Source organism: Azolla caroliniana, unplaced genomic scaffold, assembly GCF_043228905.1.
Source record: "Azolla caroliniana isolate FFs.n. ecotype wild unplaced genomic scaffold, voAzoCaro1.0.p SCAF_2, whole genome shotgun sequence".
In the NCBI taxonomy this organism is placed as follows: Eukaryota; Viridiplantae; Streptophyta; class Polypodiopsida; order Salviniales; family Salviniaceae; genus Azolla; species Azolla caroliniana.
Genome location: NW_028230437.1, coordinates 21,496,246 through 21,517,015, shown reverse-complemented (window position 1 = coordinate 21,517,015; position 20,770 = coordinate 21,496,246). Strand labels below are relative to the sequence as shown.

The following is a 20,770-nucleotide window of genomic DNA, read 5'->3' as shown; positions in this document are numbered from 1 at the left end:
TCGATGTGACTTTTCCCTTCTTCTCATATTCGAGAACGGAAGTCCAAAACTTTGCTCCCGCTCTAGCAGCTTCAGTCTTGTCTTTCCCGACTCTTATTCCGGCCGACGCAGCATAGTGCATCGCATCCACATGAGTCGCATCGGCATCCTCCATAGATTTCTTCATTCCTCCTCTTCCGAAATTCACCCGTAGGGGTCTTCTAGTCTCGCTTGAGCAGATCATGTTGTCCTCTATGTATACGATATTTTGTCGAATCGCCTCTCGAAGGCTCGCACAATCCCTTCTCATGTGGTCCATGCTATCGCACCACACGCATCTAAAGGGTTCTTTTCCTTTAGGGCCCCGACGATTCATGTTGGCTAGAGTGACCTTCTCGAACTTCTTCGCTAGCTCTTCAATGATGTCGTCATTAATCTTCTTTCCTTCCACGTTACTTTGTCTCAGCGGCTCAGCTACTTTCGGCGGTCTTGCTTTCTCCGTGGTAGTCGGTCCCGTCAAGTCGGTGTCATCAACCCATTGGCGACGCTTGTCGAGCCTATTGCATGCCCGCTTCACCGCGATCCAGTCCGCTATGAGCCCATTTGCTTGGGTATCATCTTCGAGAAGAGTCCCCAACTCCCGTCTATCCTTTATGTCCACGGCCTTCAAGAAGTACAAAGTCTTGTCCTCTTCAAGCAATACTTGGTCCGTATTGGGGAGACGACTAAACATCTGGTCGAATTCGTCGTACACCCTCGAGACGCTCATCTTCTTATTCTTCTTCTCTATCCACTTCATCAGGGCATGTCGAGTCATCCTCGTTGAGTCTTCAGTCACGAACTCCGCTAGTATCGTTTTCTCGAATTCGGACCATGTTGTCTTTCCTTCTTGAAGCTCGATGACGCGTCTTTGGATGTTGTTGGCGAGCGACAACTCTCTTGAAGCTTGCGATTTGACGTGCCTCGGACACGTCCCTTTGATTCATCTCCCTCTTATATGCATCAAGGAACTTCGTAACGTTCCTTCCATCGAATTGGCCCTCGAGCTCTACGACACGATCGACAGCCTTCTCCACGCTCGCGTCGTTGTCCCGAGATCTAATCATTTGCTCGACGATTAGCATCATCCTTTCGAGCTCTCCTGCTTGAGGACGCCATCTCCAAGTATTAATCTCGACTTGATCCTTCCTACCGCCTCTATCACGTCGGGTTCACCACTTTATTATGTCGTGAAGATCCGTCACTACGCGCGGATCGTGAGGCGGAACCGCCGGGGTTCTGGACCGGAAGGATTTAGAGTCGATACAAGCTTTGGCGAGAAAGTACTTAAGATAGATTGGGAAAGAGAAAAGTTGAGATTACACAATTGATTTGATAACGAGTTTCTTCCTCTTAATTTTCATACAAAAAAAACCGTGTTTTTCTCCTCCCCCTTCCCTCTTTTATAGATGCTCTCATGCATATGATGCATGTGAGGGTACAAGACATGCATAAATTGCATGTTTGCCATTTGGCACTTAAGTATTACATGTGGTGCATGCTAACCATGTCACTCATTTTAGCTCTCATGGATGAGAATTTACATGTAAAAGTACAATGATAGAAATATAATTTCAACTAAATACCATGGCTTAATGGTAAGCCATTTGACTCCTAACTTGGAGATGCAAGGTTTGAATCTATACTTGCCCTCCTTGTATATGTAAATATGTATATATTTTTATATATTTATTTTATCTAGTCGCCGGTTCGCCGGATACCGTCGTCGGATGCCGTCGCCGAATACCGGTGCCGCCGCCGGATGTCGACGCCGGATACCGGTGCCGCATGCTGCCGCCGGATCACCGGCTCCATCGCCGGTCCGGTTTTGGTTGGCCAAAACCCTTTTCGAGTAGCTAGCCACCTCCACTCTAAGTTCAAGTTACCTTGAACTCTCTATGCTCCACACATAGACACAAAGATAATATCTTTTGCTCCACCTTATATATGATGAGAGCCGTATTTGTCGTGCCTATGTGGGATATCTCACAATTTTCTCTTTTCTTTTCACAAACTTTATACCCTCATATCTTGACATTTAGTTGTCTATTTCTCGTGTAATAAAGTGCATTTGAAACCTCCATCATTTTGTACTTAGATATTAAAAATGTTATCTTCACAATTATTGTATTACGTGATTCATACTCGATTTTGTACGTTTTATGGGATTTTCACACTATTGCCGAAAATCTTCACGACAACGTACAACAAACAACATAAATATGCAACAAAGAAGAAAACAATGGATTGACACACAAGTTTGGAGCTTCAATGGAAATTCTTTTATTTCTCTCTCTCTCTCTCTCTCTCTCTCTCTCTCTCTCTCTCTCTCTCTCTCTCTGTAACTCTCTTACACTCAGAAAATCGAGATGCTACTTCTTACAATGTTATGGTTGAGCTTATATACTCAAGCCCTAACTTCAAGACATGTTCACACTAGGATACAAAGTGAAAGGAATCAGCCTTTTATGCCAACAATAAGTGCACACGTTGCACTATTGAAAAGAATAGTACAAATAGGAAAAAGAGATGAGTCCCTCATAATAGAGATGAATTAGACCCCCAGATTGATAGGCCAAGCAACACTTCATCAACCCCTATTGATGGGGAGCTAGTTGAGGAACTTTCCTATAGACAAACTATGGGTCAAACTGTTAGATATAATCAATGATCAGCCCCAAGTTGTAAATCTATCCCCATATGTGCTCTTAGAGTGCACATTTTGTGATAGCGCCCCAAATGAGGAGCGGCTAGTGTGCAACTCGACCATATGGGTCGATAAGGTGTTAATCTAGGAAACCGTAGATGCGTAGGACACAATATATTTAGGAAAGAGAGAAATAGATAAAAGGATTGGCTAATCAAGTCAGCTAGAATATTTTGTGGGCAAGTTACGATGTACTTAGTCTTGAAGTATGCGTCATTGACTTCAAGATAAGTATTATCTAGCACTAGCCTGTACCTAGGGAGTTGGGTCATATTAAATGACAAGTCAGTTGACAGAAAAGGAATATCTCCACTACTGTCAACTGACTTGCACATTTATACTAAGACCAAACATAGATTATAAGTTACTTTTCTCACACAGTGGTCAGATTGATCATGAGTCCCCACTAATTTTGTAGTGAGCCGGTCCATATCCTATCTAAGCTCGAAGGTGTGAGCGCATGGGAAAACTACCATTTTGAACTACTCTCATATGTAATAGAAATTCTGTTTTCATATATCCATCTCTGCAGTTGTAACTCTATATACCTATCTACTCGATTCTCAATATTTCTAATATGGTATCAGAGCGAAGAGGTTGATCTAGATTAGGTATATACGGGTAGTTGCTGTCTAGCAACAGAGAGAAATAGAGAGAGAGAGAGAGAGAGAGACAGACAGAGTATCAATGGCCTTGTCCACGAATGTTGCAGCTGCTCCATTGCGCATTCGCCCACCTCCATTGTCTGATGGAAAGCTAGATGGAACCAACTACACTCTATGGAAGTTCAAAATGTCTGCCATTTTGGATTCCTACGAGTTGTTGGAAACAATCATGGGACCCACAGGGGGAGACCCTGAGCCCATGGCAACCTTTGACCCTGCACACCCTACCACATCAATTCCTCCAAATGCTGATCTACTTCGAGCCTGGAAGAGAAGGAATGCTGATGCGCTATGTACCATAGTCACTGGTGTATGTGACTCCGTACTAACACTAGTGCAACATACAACTAGGGCACATGAAGCTTGGAGCATATTGGCCAGCCAATATGAGACCAGAAACTATACAAGGATACAAAACCTCGAAAATCAGCTTGCTGCAGAGAAGCTCGCTGATGGAGAGAAAGTAGAATCCTTTGTAAAAAGGATTAAGGATCTTCAAGATCAGCTGGCGGCTGTTGGAGTAGTCGTCTCTCAAGAGGATATGGCTCGTCGGTGCATTCGAGTACTTCCTTTCAAGTATGATGGCATTGTGACAGCATTGAACACTCAGGTTCGACCCACTCCTTTAAAATTTGATGAACTAAGTGCAATGCTGCTTGAAGAGGAGCTTCGGCTGAAGACAAGAGAAGAAAGGGAAGATTCAGCATTTGTCTCTAGGACTAAGGGTGAAGGGGCATCCAATTCAAACAATGCGAATAGGATACCGAAGAAGAAGAAGTTCAATGGATCGTGTTTCTACTGTGACAAGAAGGGTCACACAATCAAGGATTGTCGAAAGAAGATGGCGGATGAGAAGAATGGTTCTAATAAGACTTCTTGGAGAGAGCCCGAGTCCGCTAACAATGTCGTAGATGAACTTGAGTTATGGGTCGCAACTGAAGAAGTGTGTTCTTCAGTTGACACTCAAGTTGTTGATGAGTCTTGGATTCTCGATAGTGGAGCATCCCGACATATGACCAGTAATCGTGACTGGTACAGTTCTTGGACACCTCTACAAGAGCCCATCAATGTTGTGGTCGGGAACAATGCTCGATGTCCGGCCAAAGGAACCGGAACCGTCTCCCTCAAAGCAACGACCGGTGGGACAAAGCATCTCTCTCAAGTGTTGTACGTGCCAGATCTGAAGAAGAATCTACTGTCCATTTCTGCACTGACTGACAAGGGTCTTGATGTTCGATTCAAGAAGTCGGGTGCAGAAATAACAGATTCTGCTGGCAAGGTTGTAGGAATAGGGGTGAGGCGCAACAATCTCTATGAGCTGAGCGCGTTTACCATTTCTACTGACCACAGCACAAGTACCAACACAAAGCAATGGCATGAGAGATTTGGGCATCTCAACGTTGCTGTGTTGAAGGAGATGAAGAAGTCGAATATGGTAGTTGGGTTGCCAACCCTATCTGACTTAAGTCATGTTTGTGATGCTTGTATGATGGGCAAGCATCAAAGATCAGCCATTCCAAAAGAGAGTCAAAATCGGGCAAAGACTCCTCTACAGCTAATACACATTGACCTCTCTGGAAAAATGGTGACTCCTGCAATGGGTGGATCTCTCTACTATATGCTAATAGTCGACGACTTCAGCAGAAAGATGTGGGTTTACTTCCTTCGGGAGAAGGCTGAAGCTTTTAAAATCTTCAAAAGATGGCATAAGTTTGTCGAGCGAGAGTCTGGAAAGTTAGTGAAGGAGCTACGCTCTGATCGAGGTGGAGAATTCTTATCAATAGAATTCTGTGAGTATTGCAAAGAGCATGGAATTAAGCGCCAACTTACAACTGCCTACACCCCACAACAAAATGGCGTTGTCGAACGTCGAAATCGAACAGTTGTCGAGATGGCTAGGTGTATGTTGAAGGCACAAGCGCTGCCCGACCCATTCTGGGCTGAAGCAGTGAACACAGCAGTTTACATCCTCAATCGGAGCTACACGAAGGCACTTCAAGGGAAAACACCCCAAGAAGCTTATTCAGGCAAGAAACCTTCAGTGCTGCACTTCAGAACCTTTGGGTGTATGTGCTACGCACATATTCCAGATGTGAGCAGAAAGAAGTTGGATGCTAAAAGCAAAAAGTGTATCTTTCTCGGATATAGTGAAGAGTCAAAGGCCTATCGACTCTACGATCCAGAGGCAAGAAAGATATTGACAAGCCGCGATGTGGTGTTCGATGAGGAACAACCACAGCTAGCTGAGAACAACGATTCTCAAGTTATCTCATCAACTGAAGAAGTATTTTACCCAATCCCGACCCATTATCCAAAAAAGGAAGCTGAACCATCTGATGGTAATGGTTCACTAGTTCAGCCTATGCCAGTCCCACATGTAAAGAAAATACCTAAGTGGGCTCAACAACTCTTCAATGATCATACTCCTAAAGTTGAGTTTCCTGAAACTTCAACTGATGGATTACGAAGATCAAGAAGAATACAGGAGCAAGGAAGAACCTCTGACCACATTGTCAACATGGCTCTGATGGTGGACATCATAGGCTCAGTGAGTGAGCCGACCTCGGTGGAGGAAGCTATGGCCGACCCGAAGTGGAAAGAGGCGATGATATCAGAATATGATAGCATCATGAAAAATGACACATGGGAGTTGGTAGAGAGGCCAACAAAGAAGAAGGTGATAGGCACGAAGTGGGTATGGAAAGTAAAGTATAAAGCTGATGGCTCTTTGGAGAAATTCAAGGCCAGGCTAGTAGCGCAAGGATACTCCCAAATTGAAGGGTTCAATGTACAAGAAACATTTGCCCCGACAGCTCGCATGACAACAATTCGAATGGTCATAGCGTTGGCTGCTTCAAGAGGATGGCCGATTTATCAAATGGATGTCAAATCAGCATTTCTGAATGGGCATCTCAAGGAGGAGGTATATGTGACACAACCACCGGGGTTTGAGATACCGAATTCAGAAAACAAAGTTTGCAAGCTGAAGAAGGCACTATATGGTCTAAAGCAAGCACCAAGAGCTTGGAACAAGAGGATAGACAGCTTCTTACGATCAATCGACTTTAAGCAATGTGCTTCGGATGCAAGTATGTATGTCAAAATGAAGGACGGGAAACAAGTCATCATTATCATTTACGTGGATGATCTAGTACTTACTGGTGACCATGAAGAGTGCATTGGCCAAACACAAGAGTGTTTGAAAACTGAGTTTGAAATGACAGACTTGGGGATTCTACACTACTTCCTTGGAATTGAGGTTTGGCAAACCTCGGTCGGCATCTTCATGTCACAAAGAAAGTATGCAACAGAGATCTTGAAGACCTTCGGGATGATGGACAGCAAGTCGAAGTCGACTCCAATGGAGTCAAACTGCAAGCTATCCCAAGAAGACTCATCACCAATGGTTGACATAAGGAAGTATAGGCAACTAGTAGGAAGTCTAATTTTCCTATGCAACACTAGGCCGGATATTTGTTTTGCAGTCAATGTGGTGAGTCGATTCAGCAACAAGCCGAAGGAGACTCATTGGAAAGCTGCTCTACGTGTATTAAAGTACATTGTGGGTACTTTAAATTATGGAATCTTCTACAAGCCAACAATTGACCAACTTAGTGGATATTGCGACTCCGATTGGGCTGGAGATAGTGATTCCAGAAAATCAGTTTCTGGATATTGTTTTTCAATAGGATCTGGAGCTGTTTCATGGAGTAGTAAAAAACAACCAACAGTGGCACTATCTTCAACGGAGGCAGAATACAAAGCAGCATGCATAGCGGCATGCGAGGTAGTTTGGCTAAGAAGAATCCTTATGGATGTGGCAGTCCCAATAAGGACGGCAACGGTATTGAGGTGTGACAATCAGAGTTGCATGGCCATTGCCAAGAACCCCGTATTTCATGCACGTACTAAACACATAGAGATTCAGTATCACTATGTGCGGGAGCTAATAAATTATGAGATTGTGGAGCTTGAGTACTGTCCAACATCAGAAAATGCTGCAGATATCTTCACAAAGGCGCTTGGAGCAGAACAGTTGCAACAACACCTTCGACGACTAGGTGTTGGCCCAATTCCAAGTGAACTCAATGGGTTGATCATTGAGGGGGCGTGTTAGATATAATCAATGATCAGCCCCAAGTTGTAAATCTATCCCCATATGTGCTCTTAGAGTGCACATTTTGTGATAGCGCCCCAAATGAGGAGCGGCTAGTGTGCAACTCGACCATATGGGTCGATAAGGTGTTAATCTAGGAAACCGTAGATGCGTAGGACACAATATATTTAGGAAAGAGAGAAATAGATAAAAGGATTGGCTAATCAAGTCAGCTAGAATATTTTGTGGGCAAGTTACGATGTACTTAGTCTTGAAGTATGCGTCATTGACTTCAAGATAAGTATTATCTAGCACTAGCCTGTACCTAGGGAGTTGGGTCATATTAAATGACAAGTCAGTTGACAGAAAAGGAATATCTCCACTACTGTCAACTGACTTGCACATTTATACTAAGACCAAACATAGATTATAAGTTACTTTTCTCACACAGTGGTCAGATTGATCATGAGTCCCCACTAATTTTGTAGTGAGCCGGTCCATATCCTATCTAAGCTCGAAGGTGTGAGCGCATGGGAAAACTACCATTTTGAACTACTCTCATATGTAATAGAAATTCTGTTTTCATATATCCATCTCTGTAGTTGTAACTCTATATACCTATCTACTCGATTCTCAATATTTCTAATACAAACTATGTATGTGATTCCAAATCCCACCATATTACCCAATTCAAAGCCAACTATATAGGTTTGAAGTGAATCCAAATGCTATTATTCCCAATGGAGTGGAAAAGCTGAGAGTAATTCCCATTACATGACCTATCAATGATAGTTACAAAAGCATGGAGTTGGTTTTGCGGTTTCTAAGATTCGGAGATGCCTACAATCATGTAGTGTTTTAAACAAATCATGTGGGCATAGGAACCTCTCATTGATGTCACACAAGTTGCCTCTAGGTTCATTCTCAATGACTAAGTTGGAGTTTAATTCTAGACCCTACCAAACAAAGCATTAAACATTTTTTCTTAAATTACGAAGGAGTTCCTAACCAACTTTGCTAGGTGGAGGATAAACTGGAATCCAATCGATCAACTATTCCTGCTCAAGCAAGAAGCAACAAAAACGATGTGGGAGTACATTCAACACACCAAAGGCTTGCACAATCATTGTGAAGCTGGAGAAAAAAGGTAAGGTGACAAACACATAAGTAGTTTTAGGGTTTAGTTCAGTGATATATGATCCTACAATCCAAAACTTCCTAGTAGCTCAATTCTCTAGGCTAGAATATGAACGTGTAGCAGAGGCTCACAACCTATGAATCATATAAGGAAGCATTAATGGTTGTCACAATTTGTTGCAATCATGCGAATGGAACATTGAAGTCCTCTCCATAGTAACAGCCAAATTACAACCATGTAGAAATTTTCTTTCACACAAAAATAAAACAAAAAAAACCTTCATTCAACTAAAAATGTAGTAAACGATTACTTGCGGAAGCGTTAGAAAAACAGAGAAATTAGGGAATACACAGAGTACCTGGGAGAGACAGAGAGAGCAGAACCTCAAAGCTATATTCAAAAATATATAAAACACTATGTACTTACAACTATGCTCAGTAGCATTATTTATACAAGTCCTCGTGGGACTGACAGAAGTACCGCGTACTTCAATGCTCACACGAGCATCTGACACTTACTACGAGACTATAATTGCCTAGTAGTCTACACTAGTACTAGGCTTCCGGTTACTGATTGGATCCGGCAAACCGGCTCCCCAGCTCACCAGCTTTGTTGCTTGTTGGCTCAGTTGCTCACAGCTTACCGATGCGTCTCAATTGCCGGCTCAGGCTTATTCAGTCGGTCCGGCTCCAGTTGAGCTTGCCGCTCAACAAATGCACACATTGAAAACCATGCATGGTGCATTTACAAAGGATATTTTTCCAACTGTATTTTGGTATTTTGTTTGACCGTGGATTTGATCTCATGGCATGCCCATCATGTAGGAGATGAAATGAGAATTGTACCTAATTTGTAAGTAGATTCCTACATAAATATGTGTAGATGGATTACTTGCATATGTTATTTATAGATTTTTGTATGCTAAGATAAGCATGTGTATAACAATCGGCAACGGTTCGGTTTGAACCGAACCGAACCACTAAACCGCGATTTAACGGTAAAATGAAGCATCATTCTCTAATCTTAAGTTTTGTAGGTGTGGGTTAATTCATAAGGAATGAATGGCAAGAGTAGAGTTATTCTCAATGCAACGGTGAGAAACAAAATTTGAGTGATTTGTCAATTGACCACTTCTCATAGAGTTGTCAAGTGTAAAAGAAACAAGGTCCTCAAGTTTAAGCTTATATAAGAAGGCTAACTTACTTCATGAAGGGGGGTTCATTGCATAAAGACATTAACAGTTTGACAAAGCTCTAGCTACATATGTGTGTTCTGCCTTCAAACCCAATATACATTCCATATTAGAATTGGCAATATGGAACGCCAATGAGGGATTGTAATCTATCTCCCACTTTCAGAATGGGTGGTTGGTGGTCCAACACCCTTTCTTCCTTATTTCCTACTAGAGGTTGTTTTTAATGGCATACATTGAGGTGCAAGGCCAATTAGCCAAAGTATCGTATCATGCACTCTCCAACCCCTTTTATCGAAGGAAGTAATCTAGAGGATGCTCTTATCACTTCTATATCTTGTTTATGATCTAAGGTATATTATTTACTACTAAGGCAATGTTTTACCTTTGCATCAACTCTTCAAATTTGTATTATAACCTTAGTCTCTCTTGTAGTGAGTTGTATATTTTATGTCTCTATGATCTTGACATTTGTTTGGTTTAAGCAAAAAATAAAAACCCTCCTTTTTTCCTTTTCCCCCCCCCCAAAACTTTACTACTTCCATTAGTTAGGTCAATGTACATAGGATAATATGCAACAACTCATATCTTACAGGCCAACTTACATGGCTACAAAGAGACCAACACATACAAAGGAATGAACAGAAAATAAGCTAATAATCACCGCATCAATGGGGACGAATAAAGGAGGATGAACATCTCTAGATTGAAAACCCTCTTTTTAATCTAGAGATGCTACTTTAACATCATTGCCTGAGGATGCACATCTTTTGTTGGTGTTATAGAGATTTCCACATTTCTGCAAGCATAAATGTAAGAAAATTCAAGACTAACTATTTAAATACACAACAATTATTAAACTGCTTGATAAAAGTGTCAAGTAAGCATATGGACCCAAGAGGAAATCCACTATTCCCGAACTATTTTATGTCTCTATGATCTTGAAATTTATTTGGTTGAGGCAAAGAATAAAAACCCTCTTTTTATTCTAGAGATGTAACTTTAGTATCACTACATGAGGATGCACACCTTTTGTTAGTGTTCTAGAGATTTCAACATATCTGCAAGCATATAAATAAATACATATAGTCAAGACTGATTATTTAAATGCACAACAATTATTAAACAGACTAATAGAAGTGTCAAGTAAGCAAATGGACCCAATAGGAAATCAACTATTCCTAAATTTGACATTGATGTGTAGGATTACCTTTAGAAAAATTGCAACCAAATATGGTGTCGTTAACGTGATGGTTCGTCTTTACACCCCGTTACTTCTCTACGAAAATAGACACATTCCTAAACTCATCTACAAAGATGTCGATATATTGATTTTGTACTTTGACAATGCTTCACAATGTAACTAATAATGTTGTGGAGTGTGCCGAACTCTAAGAACATTCCCTTCCTCCTTCGTTACTTTCCTGAGTACTTGTACGCTCACTTCCTTATTCATTACTCCTACATATGAAGACACTTCTAATAATAACTTTTCTGTATCCAATTCCTTGTTCACCTAGTACTTTATTGTCACTATTTATAGAGAAAACTTAATCATTCATGTTAATATCTAATCATTTCTACAGTATAAGATAATATGTAGTCTTTTTTTCCAAAAAACAAAGCTACTTTCCTATCAGTTATGAGAGACAGAATATCTAATCTTGTTAATAAATAACAATGCAACAAGTGTTTTTCCACTATGTTTGAGAAAAACATCTTATCATACAAATCCCCTACTATAGGTAAATAATAAATGCCATAGAAGTTTTGACATAAAAATATAGTAAGAATTTAGAAATTTATTCATAGATTACAATTATGTAATAATGATGATGAATACATATACGTTTATTGAATGCATGCTTTTATTTAGGGCTGGAAATATAGGCTATAAATCAAGAATCTTGTTGATAAGGATTTATTTTGCGTCGATAATATATAAAACTTAACAATATGCACACAATATAAACTCCAACTATGATAAAACCTAAACCCGCATAGCTCTCAAATAACATAACGGTGCTAGAAGACCTTGTTCCACAATCTCCTACACCAAGCCATTTATCCTTGAGCTCTTGAAGGCGTCCACTTTCTTCTAGAGATAGAATAGAAATCGACATATCATTGGTTAAAGATGAGTTCTTTTGAAATGCCTGCAAGACAAGTGGGTCCAAATCCCCAAATTCAATTAGTTTAAGTGTATGTTTTTAATGCATGCATATAGTTCCTTTTTGTGATAAGGCTAGTTAATTATGTTGTTGTAGTGGTAGATAAACCTACTTATGTATGAAGGGACTTCAACTAGTTAACATGATTGAATAATCATAGATTAATCAAACGTATTAATAACAATTGATATATTTAAACCTCACCATGAACTCCTATGGCAAAACCATGTTATGCAAGTTGATTGTCTCATGTATAATCAACATATCAAGGATTGTTTAATTTAAGGAGAGGCGGAAATGAGAGATACTTACAAAAGAGAAGCCTCCAAAGTAACCAATGTTTGAATCAACAATCTTGTATTTGCATCCCGTGCTGGTAAGGAATGTCTCCAAGTATGGTGATTCATCGATAATTGCCGACAAATTACCAGACTTCAATGCATTATCATAATCTTCCTCCGTAACCAAATTCACTAGTCTATTTGAAGGAATGAAGAGGGTATTTTGAAGGTAACTGAATGTGAAGGAGCCTTTTTGGCATCCTATGGAGACTTTACTTCTTTTTAGGTCTGCAAAGTTTCTAATGGTTGGACTTTGTTGTTGTTGTTGTTGTTCTATTAGTATAGATGACAAGCTAGCAGTATAGCTTGATGTAAATATGAGCACAGCAACAAGCCAGAAGAGCCTCACTGATTTAGCTAAAAGTGTTGTTTCCTCCTCCCCTACCAAAAGAAGTTCATTTTGTTTTAATGTTAATTGTAAATTATAAATTGTGTTGGGCTTCCTTAAATTTTAGAGGATATATGTTCTTCCATGCATTTTTAGAATGGTTACTTACTATGGGAAAAGAAGAGTGCCATGGATGTAAACCTGTACATGGGCAATGAAAAGATTCGAAGGAATTAAATTTAGAAATTCATTATGTGTTTAGAAATATCAATGCAAAAACTCAGAGTAATTAGATGATTTTGAATTTTAAAGAGATCATTTTAGTGTACATCTGACTTAAAGGAACTAATAAACTCTGGCATGACTATGGAGGTCATGGAGAGGAAGGAAGTGTTATTTATGGATGCTAGTTCCTATTGAGTCGACTTCTTCAACCATGCTTCGCTTGGTGTGTAGTTGTTTCAATTTTTTCTTTTGCAGTCTGGCCTTTTGCCTTTGTGTCTGAGAGGTGTCAAATGAGTTGCCCTTTAATGATGAGGAATTTGATCTTTCACTCTAGCTACAAAACACTTACTCATCGATTTTTTAGATCGACTAAATGTGCATGGTATAGCTACTTGAGCCCACATTGTCGTTGTCGTGCCGAGTCTATAGATAATACCTACTTGCTTGTTGTTTACATGTAGTCGAATATTTCAGAGCGTCATTCACTAAGAGACTCACTCTCATATGTACTCTCAACATATGAGACTGAGTACTAGCCCTTTGAGAAGTGTCACTTTGTATCCGTTACCAAAAGAGCTTTAGCCTTGATGATTTTCATCCAATTCTAAAACATTCTTATTTACGACATTTAATATAAATATACGCACTTCTCTAGATGCATGATTCTTGGGAAATTGAAAGTATAGGAATTCTAAGGTAAGATGGTCTTATGAAAGTTATTATTCAATGGAAGCAATTTGATAAGGTAATGAATTCTTACCAGAAGGATTTTGAGAGCACATCTTTCCAATTTCCATTGGTTTGACTACCTTGGCTGAAACGCTCTACGATGGATATAGAAAGGATGGTGAGAATGAACATTACGACAATGGCACTCCAGAGTCCCAAAGAGAATGGGGATAAAAATATCCAAAAACGGATGGTACGCACAGTTTCAAGTGGCACAACCATTTTAAGGATCGATTGTACATATGGTTGTGTAAAGTCGACTAGTTTTAACCGCTCACTAGTTATTGTCAAATCGGCAACGACCCCATCAACATCCTTTGATCATGTATGAACATGCTTAATTATTGTAAAAATGAATACAACTATTACATTAAAGCATAGTTAAGCAAAAACTTATTTATCCGAAATTCAGGTCATATAAATATTAATGTCAAGTAGTTGAAATTCCAAGACATTATTTTTCATGAGTTTGAGAAAACACAACTTATAAAGCTTGTTATTAATACATGAACACAAACGAGATTAAATTCTAACTTGTGTTACATTGTCACACTCCTTGGAATCAAATAATTCACATACATTTCTTTGCATCAAAATTTCAATGCATTGCTCCTAAATTTGTTTAAAGCTAGAAGTATTTGCTCCATAAAATACATTGCTAAAAGAAGCATCTTCATACAACACAACAAAGACAAAAATGATAAGCCATTATTGTATATAGAAACATGGAGTTAATATTACACGACCAAAGTTGAAACATTTAATAGTGGACGAAAACAACCTAGGATTAATCATGGTGAGACAAAATAAGCATGAATTCTTTACTCATAAAAGGTATCCCAAAGAGGGCTTGATGAGGCAATTCAAAACATTGTCCTCGAGAGGGAAACAAAGTTTTCTACTATAACTTTTCCAATGTCAATGTCATTACAATTATGATAAACCAATTCACTTGTTAGACTACCCAAAAACATTGTAAGGACCGTTAGGGTTGCCTCACCAATACATCCCACCATTTCACCAACCATTTACCTTCATGTCAATGATAATCCATGCGAAGTCTATACACATAATTTGTCTAATCATCTATAGCACACACTCAGTTACACTAGGTATAATCAAGAATTAAAAGGGGATAATAAACAATCAAATCAAGTAAGAACTTTATTTTAGTTTAGATTACTACAGGTGGATTTTATCAAAAAAGGTTTTACACAATGCCACATATACAAAAAATCTCCTCTTTATGTAATGAACCTCTACATTAGTAAACATGTGAAAACAAATATGGCACAATTGAAGGATGTTACTCTCAATGTAGGGTATTAATATTTCAGTGCATGTGTAGGTTGACTTTGAATGCTTAGTTTTCAATGTAATCCTTAGATTGATGGCCAATGTGAGGCTCATTCAAAATGTTTAACCTTGTGGAACACAATAATGAAAAACCCCTCATTGATTGATTGCGAAGAGGTAAACGGCAATATTACCAAATGCAAAAATAATGAAAATGTTTAAACTCCAACCAAAGTAAGTTTATATCCAACCAAAAGGAAGATACAATAAATTAATACTCTTTACGTAAGCACATAGAAAACTCGAGATAAAAAATGAAGATATAATCAATAAATTCATTGATAAAGAGATGGAAATTTATATGTGTAGGTTTATATGCACAATACAAGAATGCATACAACATTGACCATAGAAATACCACATGATGCATGTTTGTTTATTAAAGAGGCTAATGGGCATAGCCACATATTGATAGTGATCAAAATGTTGTAAGAGTATACCACAATTATTAATGCATAGCTGCATAAGCAAGTTAGATGGTGATTGAAAATGGATAAGGGTTTCTCGAAGTACTTCTTGATCAACATAAGGTCAAGTAGGGTCCAGGGATATCCACTCAGTTTTCTATGCATTGATAAACTAAAAAAAGGTTAAATGGCCCAAAACTCATGCAATAGCATTATTTTATAATCAGCCAATGATGTTATGTTATTCTCAGATAATGTGGTTGATATATAACACTTCAGATAATTTGTCTAATCAACGACCTAAATGATGGCAATAACAACAAACTACCCCACTTTTACAATATACAAGGGAGTTCATTAAAAGTGGTTAAAAGCTTCAAGTATCTTTGGATTAATATCCTATCAACCCGAATATATGCTATGAGCCTAGACTTTAACCCAAATGGAATAATTATTACATATTTGAGACTAAACACAATCAAAGTTTTATTAAAAGATGACAACTAAGATTGACGTTATTAAAGGTTATAAGGGAGTTCATTAAAAGTGGTGAAAAACTTCTAGTATCTTTGGATTAATATCCTATCAACCCGAATATATGCTATGATCCTAGACTTTAACCCAAATGGAATAATTATTACATATTTGAGACTAAACACAATCAAAGTTTTATTTAAAGATGAAAACTAAGATTGACGTTATTTAAGGTTATAAGGATCACCCATTGCCTTTTACTCTTCAAGGAGAGGCCATTAACGATGATATGAGAATTTCCCAATTAGAACAAGATCTAATTGATTCCAATCACAGTACAATATTCTTCTCTCAAAATTGATCATCAATTACCCCATAGAAGTTGTCCTAGACAAATCAAAGATCTTCTTCTTAAGCTATTTCTAAATGCTCATTCTCTCCAAAAGCCTTGCTCACAATTTTTATGTTCTTTGAATAGTTTCCCTTTGAGAAACTTGCTCGTGGAATGAGTTACTCCCTCAAACATTTCCAAACAATGAGTTCACCCCCTCGATGTTATCCAAATATATCAAAGGCTCACTAGTTAAGCTCAAGTTCCTTTGAAAATCTCTCTCAAAATGTTGTGTTGCTAGACTATGACCCCATTCTTTTCCTATATTGTTTATCTTAATAAAAAATTAAAGGAAGACCATATTTTTGCAAATGCAATTTTGCCTAATATATTGCAAGCCTAGAGGAGTTACACAACTTAAATTAGACAAACATTTCAATTGACATGATGATCTCCCATTGCCTTTTCCTCTTCAAGGAGAGGCCATTAACGATGAGAGGACAACTTCCCAATTTGAACAAGATCTAATGGATTACAATCACAATACAATATTCTTCTCTCAAAATCAATCATCAATTACCCCGTTGAAGTTGTCCTATACAAATCAAATACCTTCTTCTTAAGCTATTTCTAAAAGCTCATTTTTTCCAAATGCCTTGCCTCACAATTTTTTTGTTCTTCCAATACGTCCCCTTTGAGAAACTCACTCTTTGAACGAGTAAATCCCTCAAATGTTTTGAAAAAATGAGTTAGCCCCCTTGATGTTATCCAAATATATCAAAGGCTCACATGTTAAGCTATTTCTAAATGCTCATTCTCTCGAAAATCTATACTTCACAAGTTTTTTGTTCTTTGAAAGGTTCTTTTCTTCGAAAATCTCTCTCAAAATATTGTATAGCTAGACTATGGCCCTAACATTTTTCTATATTGTTTATCTTGACCAAAAAGTAAAGGAAGAGCTGATTTTGGCAAATGCACAAGTGAGTTTGTTGGGTCTGGTTGTACTTAACAAAATGAATATCTTATTTTGATCACTTCTTTTCTTGAACTTAGATTCCATAAACTTTTTTAAGGAAATATGATCATAAGATCGTACCTACAATAATGTGGTTTAGAGATCTCATCATCCAAATGTTTAACACCTCAAAATCCAAAACCCATCCATTCACTAACATAGCTCAAGCCTTGGTTCACTAGTTGTTCGGGTTTATGGATTATAAATGAGAATGCATGTATTTCAAGGTAAAGATCAAGAATTGTAAAGGAAAGGGAAACATGATGTTGTGAAAGTATTGTAAAATTAAAAGGTATGATGATGGGGTCTATTGACATGCAATATACCAACAAGTTTTTTTATAACTGAATTACAATCGCAACAAATAGAAAAATTAATATCATCTATTGCATGGTCTAAACCACTTACAATGTAATCTATGATATCTATAGAAAATATTAGTTGGTAGGCAGCTTAGGCTCACATTCTAACCTAAACCTAGTTCCCTATAGTTGTCTAAAATCTTTGCTTCTTGTAATGTTTTCAATTTCGTACATTCACCTTCAAAGTGGATTAGTTTATGTTCCATGAAGCTCTGACATATTTCATAAGGAAAAATACCATTGCCCAAGTAGCACAACTTGAATTTTTCGTGGTCCTTTGTGTCTTCTCAATCACCTATTCATGCATGCATGCACATATTTCTATGCAACCCACACTCAATCTAGTTATATGTAGCATAGAAAATAAACTAATTCATTGATTCATAACATTCGGTCCAATAATAACTAAATATCATTTGTGAGCATGTAAGTTAAGATGAAAGTTTATCATAAGTAGTACCTGAGAGACAATCTTATCCACAAGGCCTTGATAGCTTGGGTTAATGACGCCATCACCATAGGCAATAAGTGTATAGTTAACCTTGTAACTAAGTTTGTCAATACATGCTTGGAAGACATCAATGGCAAAGCCGGAGAAATTGACAGTTGAATTAGGTGTGATGGGTATTTCTGAGGATTGCCATTGCAAATACTCTTTAAATCCTAGTTTCAAAGGGACCAAAATCTTCAAGTTGGTATTATCATCTGCAAGAATGGGCAAAGGTGTGATGATGGAGATTATGAATACAGTCATGGCCAATAGGAGGGCATACTTCATAGAAGAATATTGTGACCAACAATTGGGATAAGTGGCCAAAACTGAACAAGAAGATTGAATGGTACAATACATAGTGGAGGATATGGATGATATAGAGTAATCTTTGGTAAGGTGTGACCATTCAACTCTAGTTCTTAGGGGGAAGGGAAGAATGGGAGAATGGGGTGCAAAGCATAGTGAGAATAACCACAAAGAATAGAGGTGTTGGGATCAAAAGCTCTCAATAAACATTTATATCCTTTTCATTGTTATCTACTCGTTGACTTGGAAAGTGTTCATTAAAGTAAAAATAAGATGAAATTTTCAAATGGATTCCATGTTAGATTCATTGCCTTGTTATTGAATATCTATTTATTGACTTAAAATTTATTTAGTTACATCTCATATGAATGGATGTCCGATCACGATGTATGTATGTTGAAGTTGACTTTCTATAGGCTCTAGTATTTTATTCATTAACCATCGATGATGAGTTCTTAGATCTGTCTACTTTTACTTGAGGAAACGAATCCAACCAAGAATTGCCAAGTGGGATGGACGAATATTGATAGAAATGTGTTTTCGTGTATTGTACCCAAAACTTGATATTCTATTGTTATTGTTTGCTCACATTCTTATTTGGTGGCAAGAATTTCGAAATTCCTATATAAGGATCCATGAAATATACTACAAAAAACAAAGATGTAATTACTATGTAACAATCGACAATGGTTCAATTTGGTTCAAGAGTGTTGAACTCAAACTGTTATAATCCAAACCATTTACAAAAATTGAAACTGAAACCGACCAAACCAAACCATGAAACCATTTAACCATTTACAAAGAAAATCAAGCTCAAACCAATCGGTTTTAGATACTCTCAAACCTTTAAACCCTTAACCATGGTTTCACGGTTTTGCGAGTCAGTTTTGGTTTCCAAGTTAGGTCAAATTTGAACATTTCATGTTTTAATTTTAAATATTTCATATTTTAATTTTTGAAACTGTTTAAACCATTGATGAACCAATAAAGGCTCGAACCAAACAGAATTGAACCGGTAAACACCCAAAACGAACCAAATCAAAACTGAGTTGTTTCCATAAACTTGAACTTGAAGAGAACAATTTCAACCGTTAAGTCGTTAAGCCACGGTTTTGCTGTTCGATTCGGTTCAAACCAAATCGTTGCCGATTGTTATTACTATGCTTCGTTTCACAAAGTGGTTATCGTAATATTGAATAGTTAACTAAGATTCGTGATATTTATCTCAAGAATTTAGGTTCAGATAAGCCACCCCTTGAGATAATGAAACATAGGAGACAAAAGGAGTGTATGCAAGAAATTCCTCAATGACATGTCATTTAATGCTTTGAACGCGCATGGTGAGGCACAAATAATACATGCATATTAATATAGAACATGTAAAAGCCACACAACCAAAAATCTCATTTTTTTCACTATAAGCAAATAACCTCGTAAACAAGTTAAAAACAAAAGTTAAACCTTCCTGTAACTGCTTTTACATTTTTATTGATACAATTGTGTTTGGGGAAAGTTGTATCTCTATAATAAGTTTTAAAGTATATATTTATTTGCATGTTCTAGTATTTTTTATTACATCATGACTAACAACCGTATGTTTATGTAACAATATAATAAAATGGTCAAGGGTTGATCCAAATGTAATTGCCATTTACATTATATTTAGCACATCATGTTGTTGGACAAGCTCATGGCAAGTCATTGACATATATTATCCATTTATTTAATTGAAAATCATTTATAATAATTCATGACTGCATATAGTCTTCATATTCGATAGGACTAAAGTCTCCTTTATGAAATCAACCATTTAGTTATACCCTATAGGACTAAAGTCTCCTTTGTGATGTATAAAGGTAATGCTTCATAATTGTGTCTAGTTTGATATGGTCCATATCTTTTCATTCCTAATCATCTTCATGTTGAATGTATTTTATATACCATAATTATGGAATTGTTTTAAGGGTAACAAAGAAACATGTTTATCGTTTTATATTCACATTATAACTTCTTTTTTTCTTTTCCAAAATGAAGCTACTTTCCCATTAGTTAGGTAGGATTATTACAAAGAGATTGTACAAGGAGGCTTAAACAGAGATCGGGGAATCCCCCTCCGATCAAGTTCAAGAAATTGAGACTAGTTACATCGCCTTTCAGACTGACTACTTAGTGTAAGTACCTATAGCTAAAACAGTGCCCTGCAGTGATGGCTAGTACGAGACAACTCTTGGGGTCGACAACAGAGGGAGGGTGGTAAGTGAGCCGGAAACAGCCAGCGTGGGGGCTGGTAGTTCCACCTCGGGCCACTTCCTCCTTGTGTCACCATAGGCGTGTTCCGCCATTTCTGCCAAAAGCGCAAATGGGCAGTACCCACGTTAGAGGAATGGTTGCAAACCTCGTGCAATTGCCCTTGTAG

General features: G+C 37.9%; 1 protein-coding gene across 1 annotated transcript; it reads right to left on the bottom strand.

The window, feature by feature from the left end:
* Nucleotides 1-11,682: 11,682 nt before the first annotated feature.
* On the bottom strand, nt 11,683-18,477 carry LOC147867577 (glutamate receptor 3.1-like). The gene is made up of 5 exons (XM_087315353.1): nt 18,016-18,477; nt 13,642-13,925; nt 12,826-12,857; nt 12,300-12,709; nt 11,683-11,972 (listed from the first exon to the last, which is right to left on the bottom strand). The coding sequence occupies exons 1-5, from the start codon at nt 18,403-18,405 to the stop codon at nt 11,715-11,717; spliced, it is 1,374 nt and encodes a 457-aa protein (XP_087171479.1). The 5' UTR covers nt 18,406-18,477; the 3' UTR covers nt 11,683-11,714.
* Nucleotides 18,478-20,770: the final 2,293 nt, after the last annotated feature.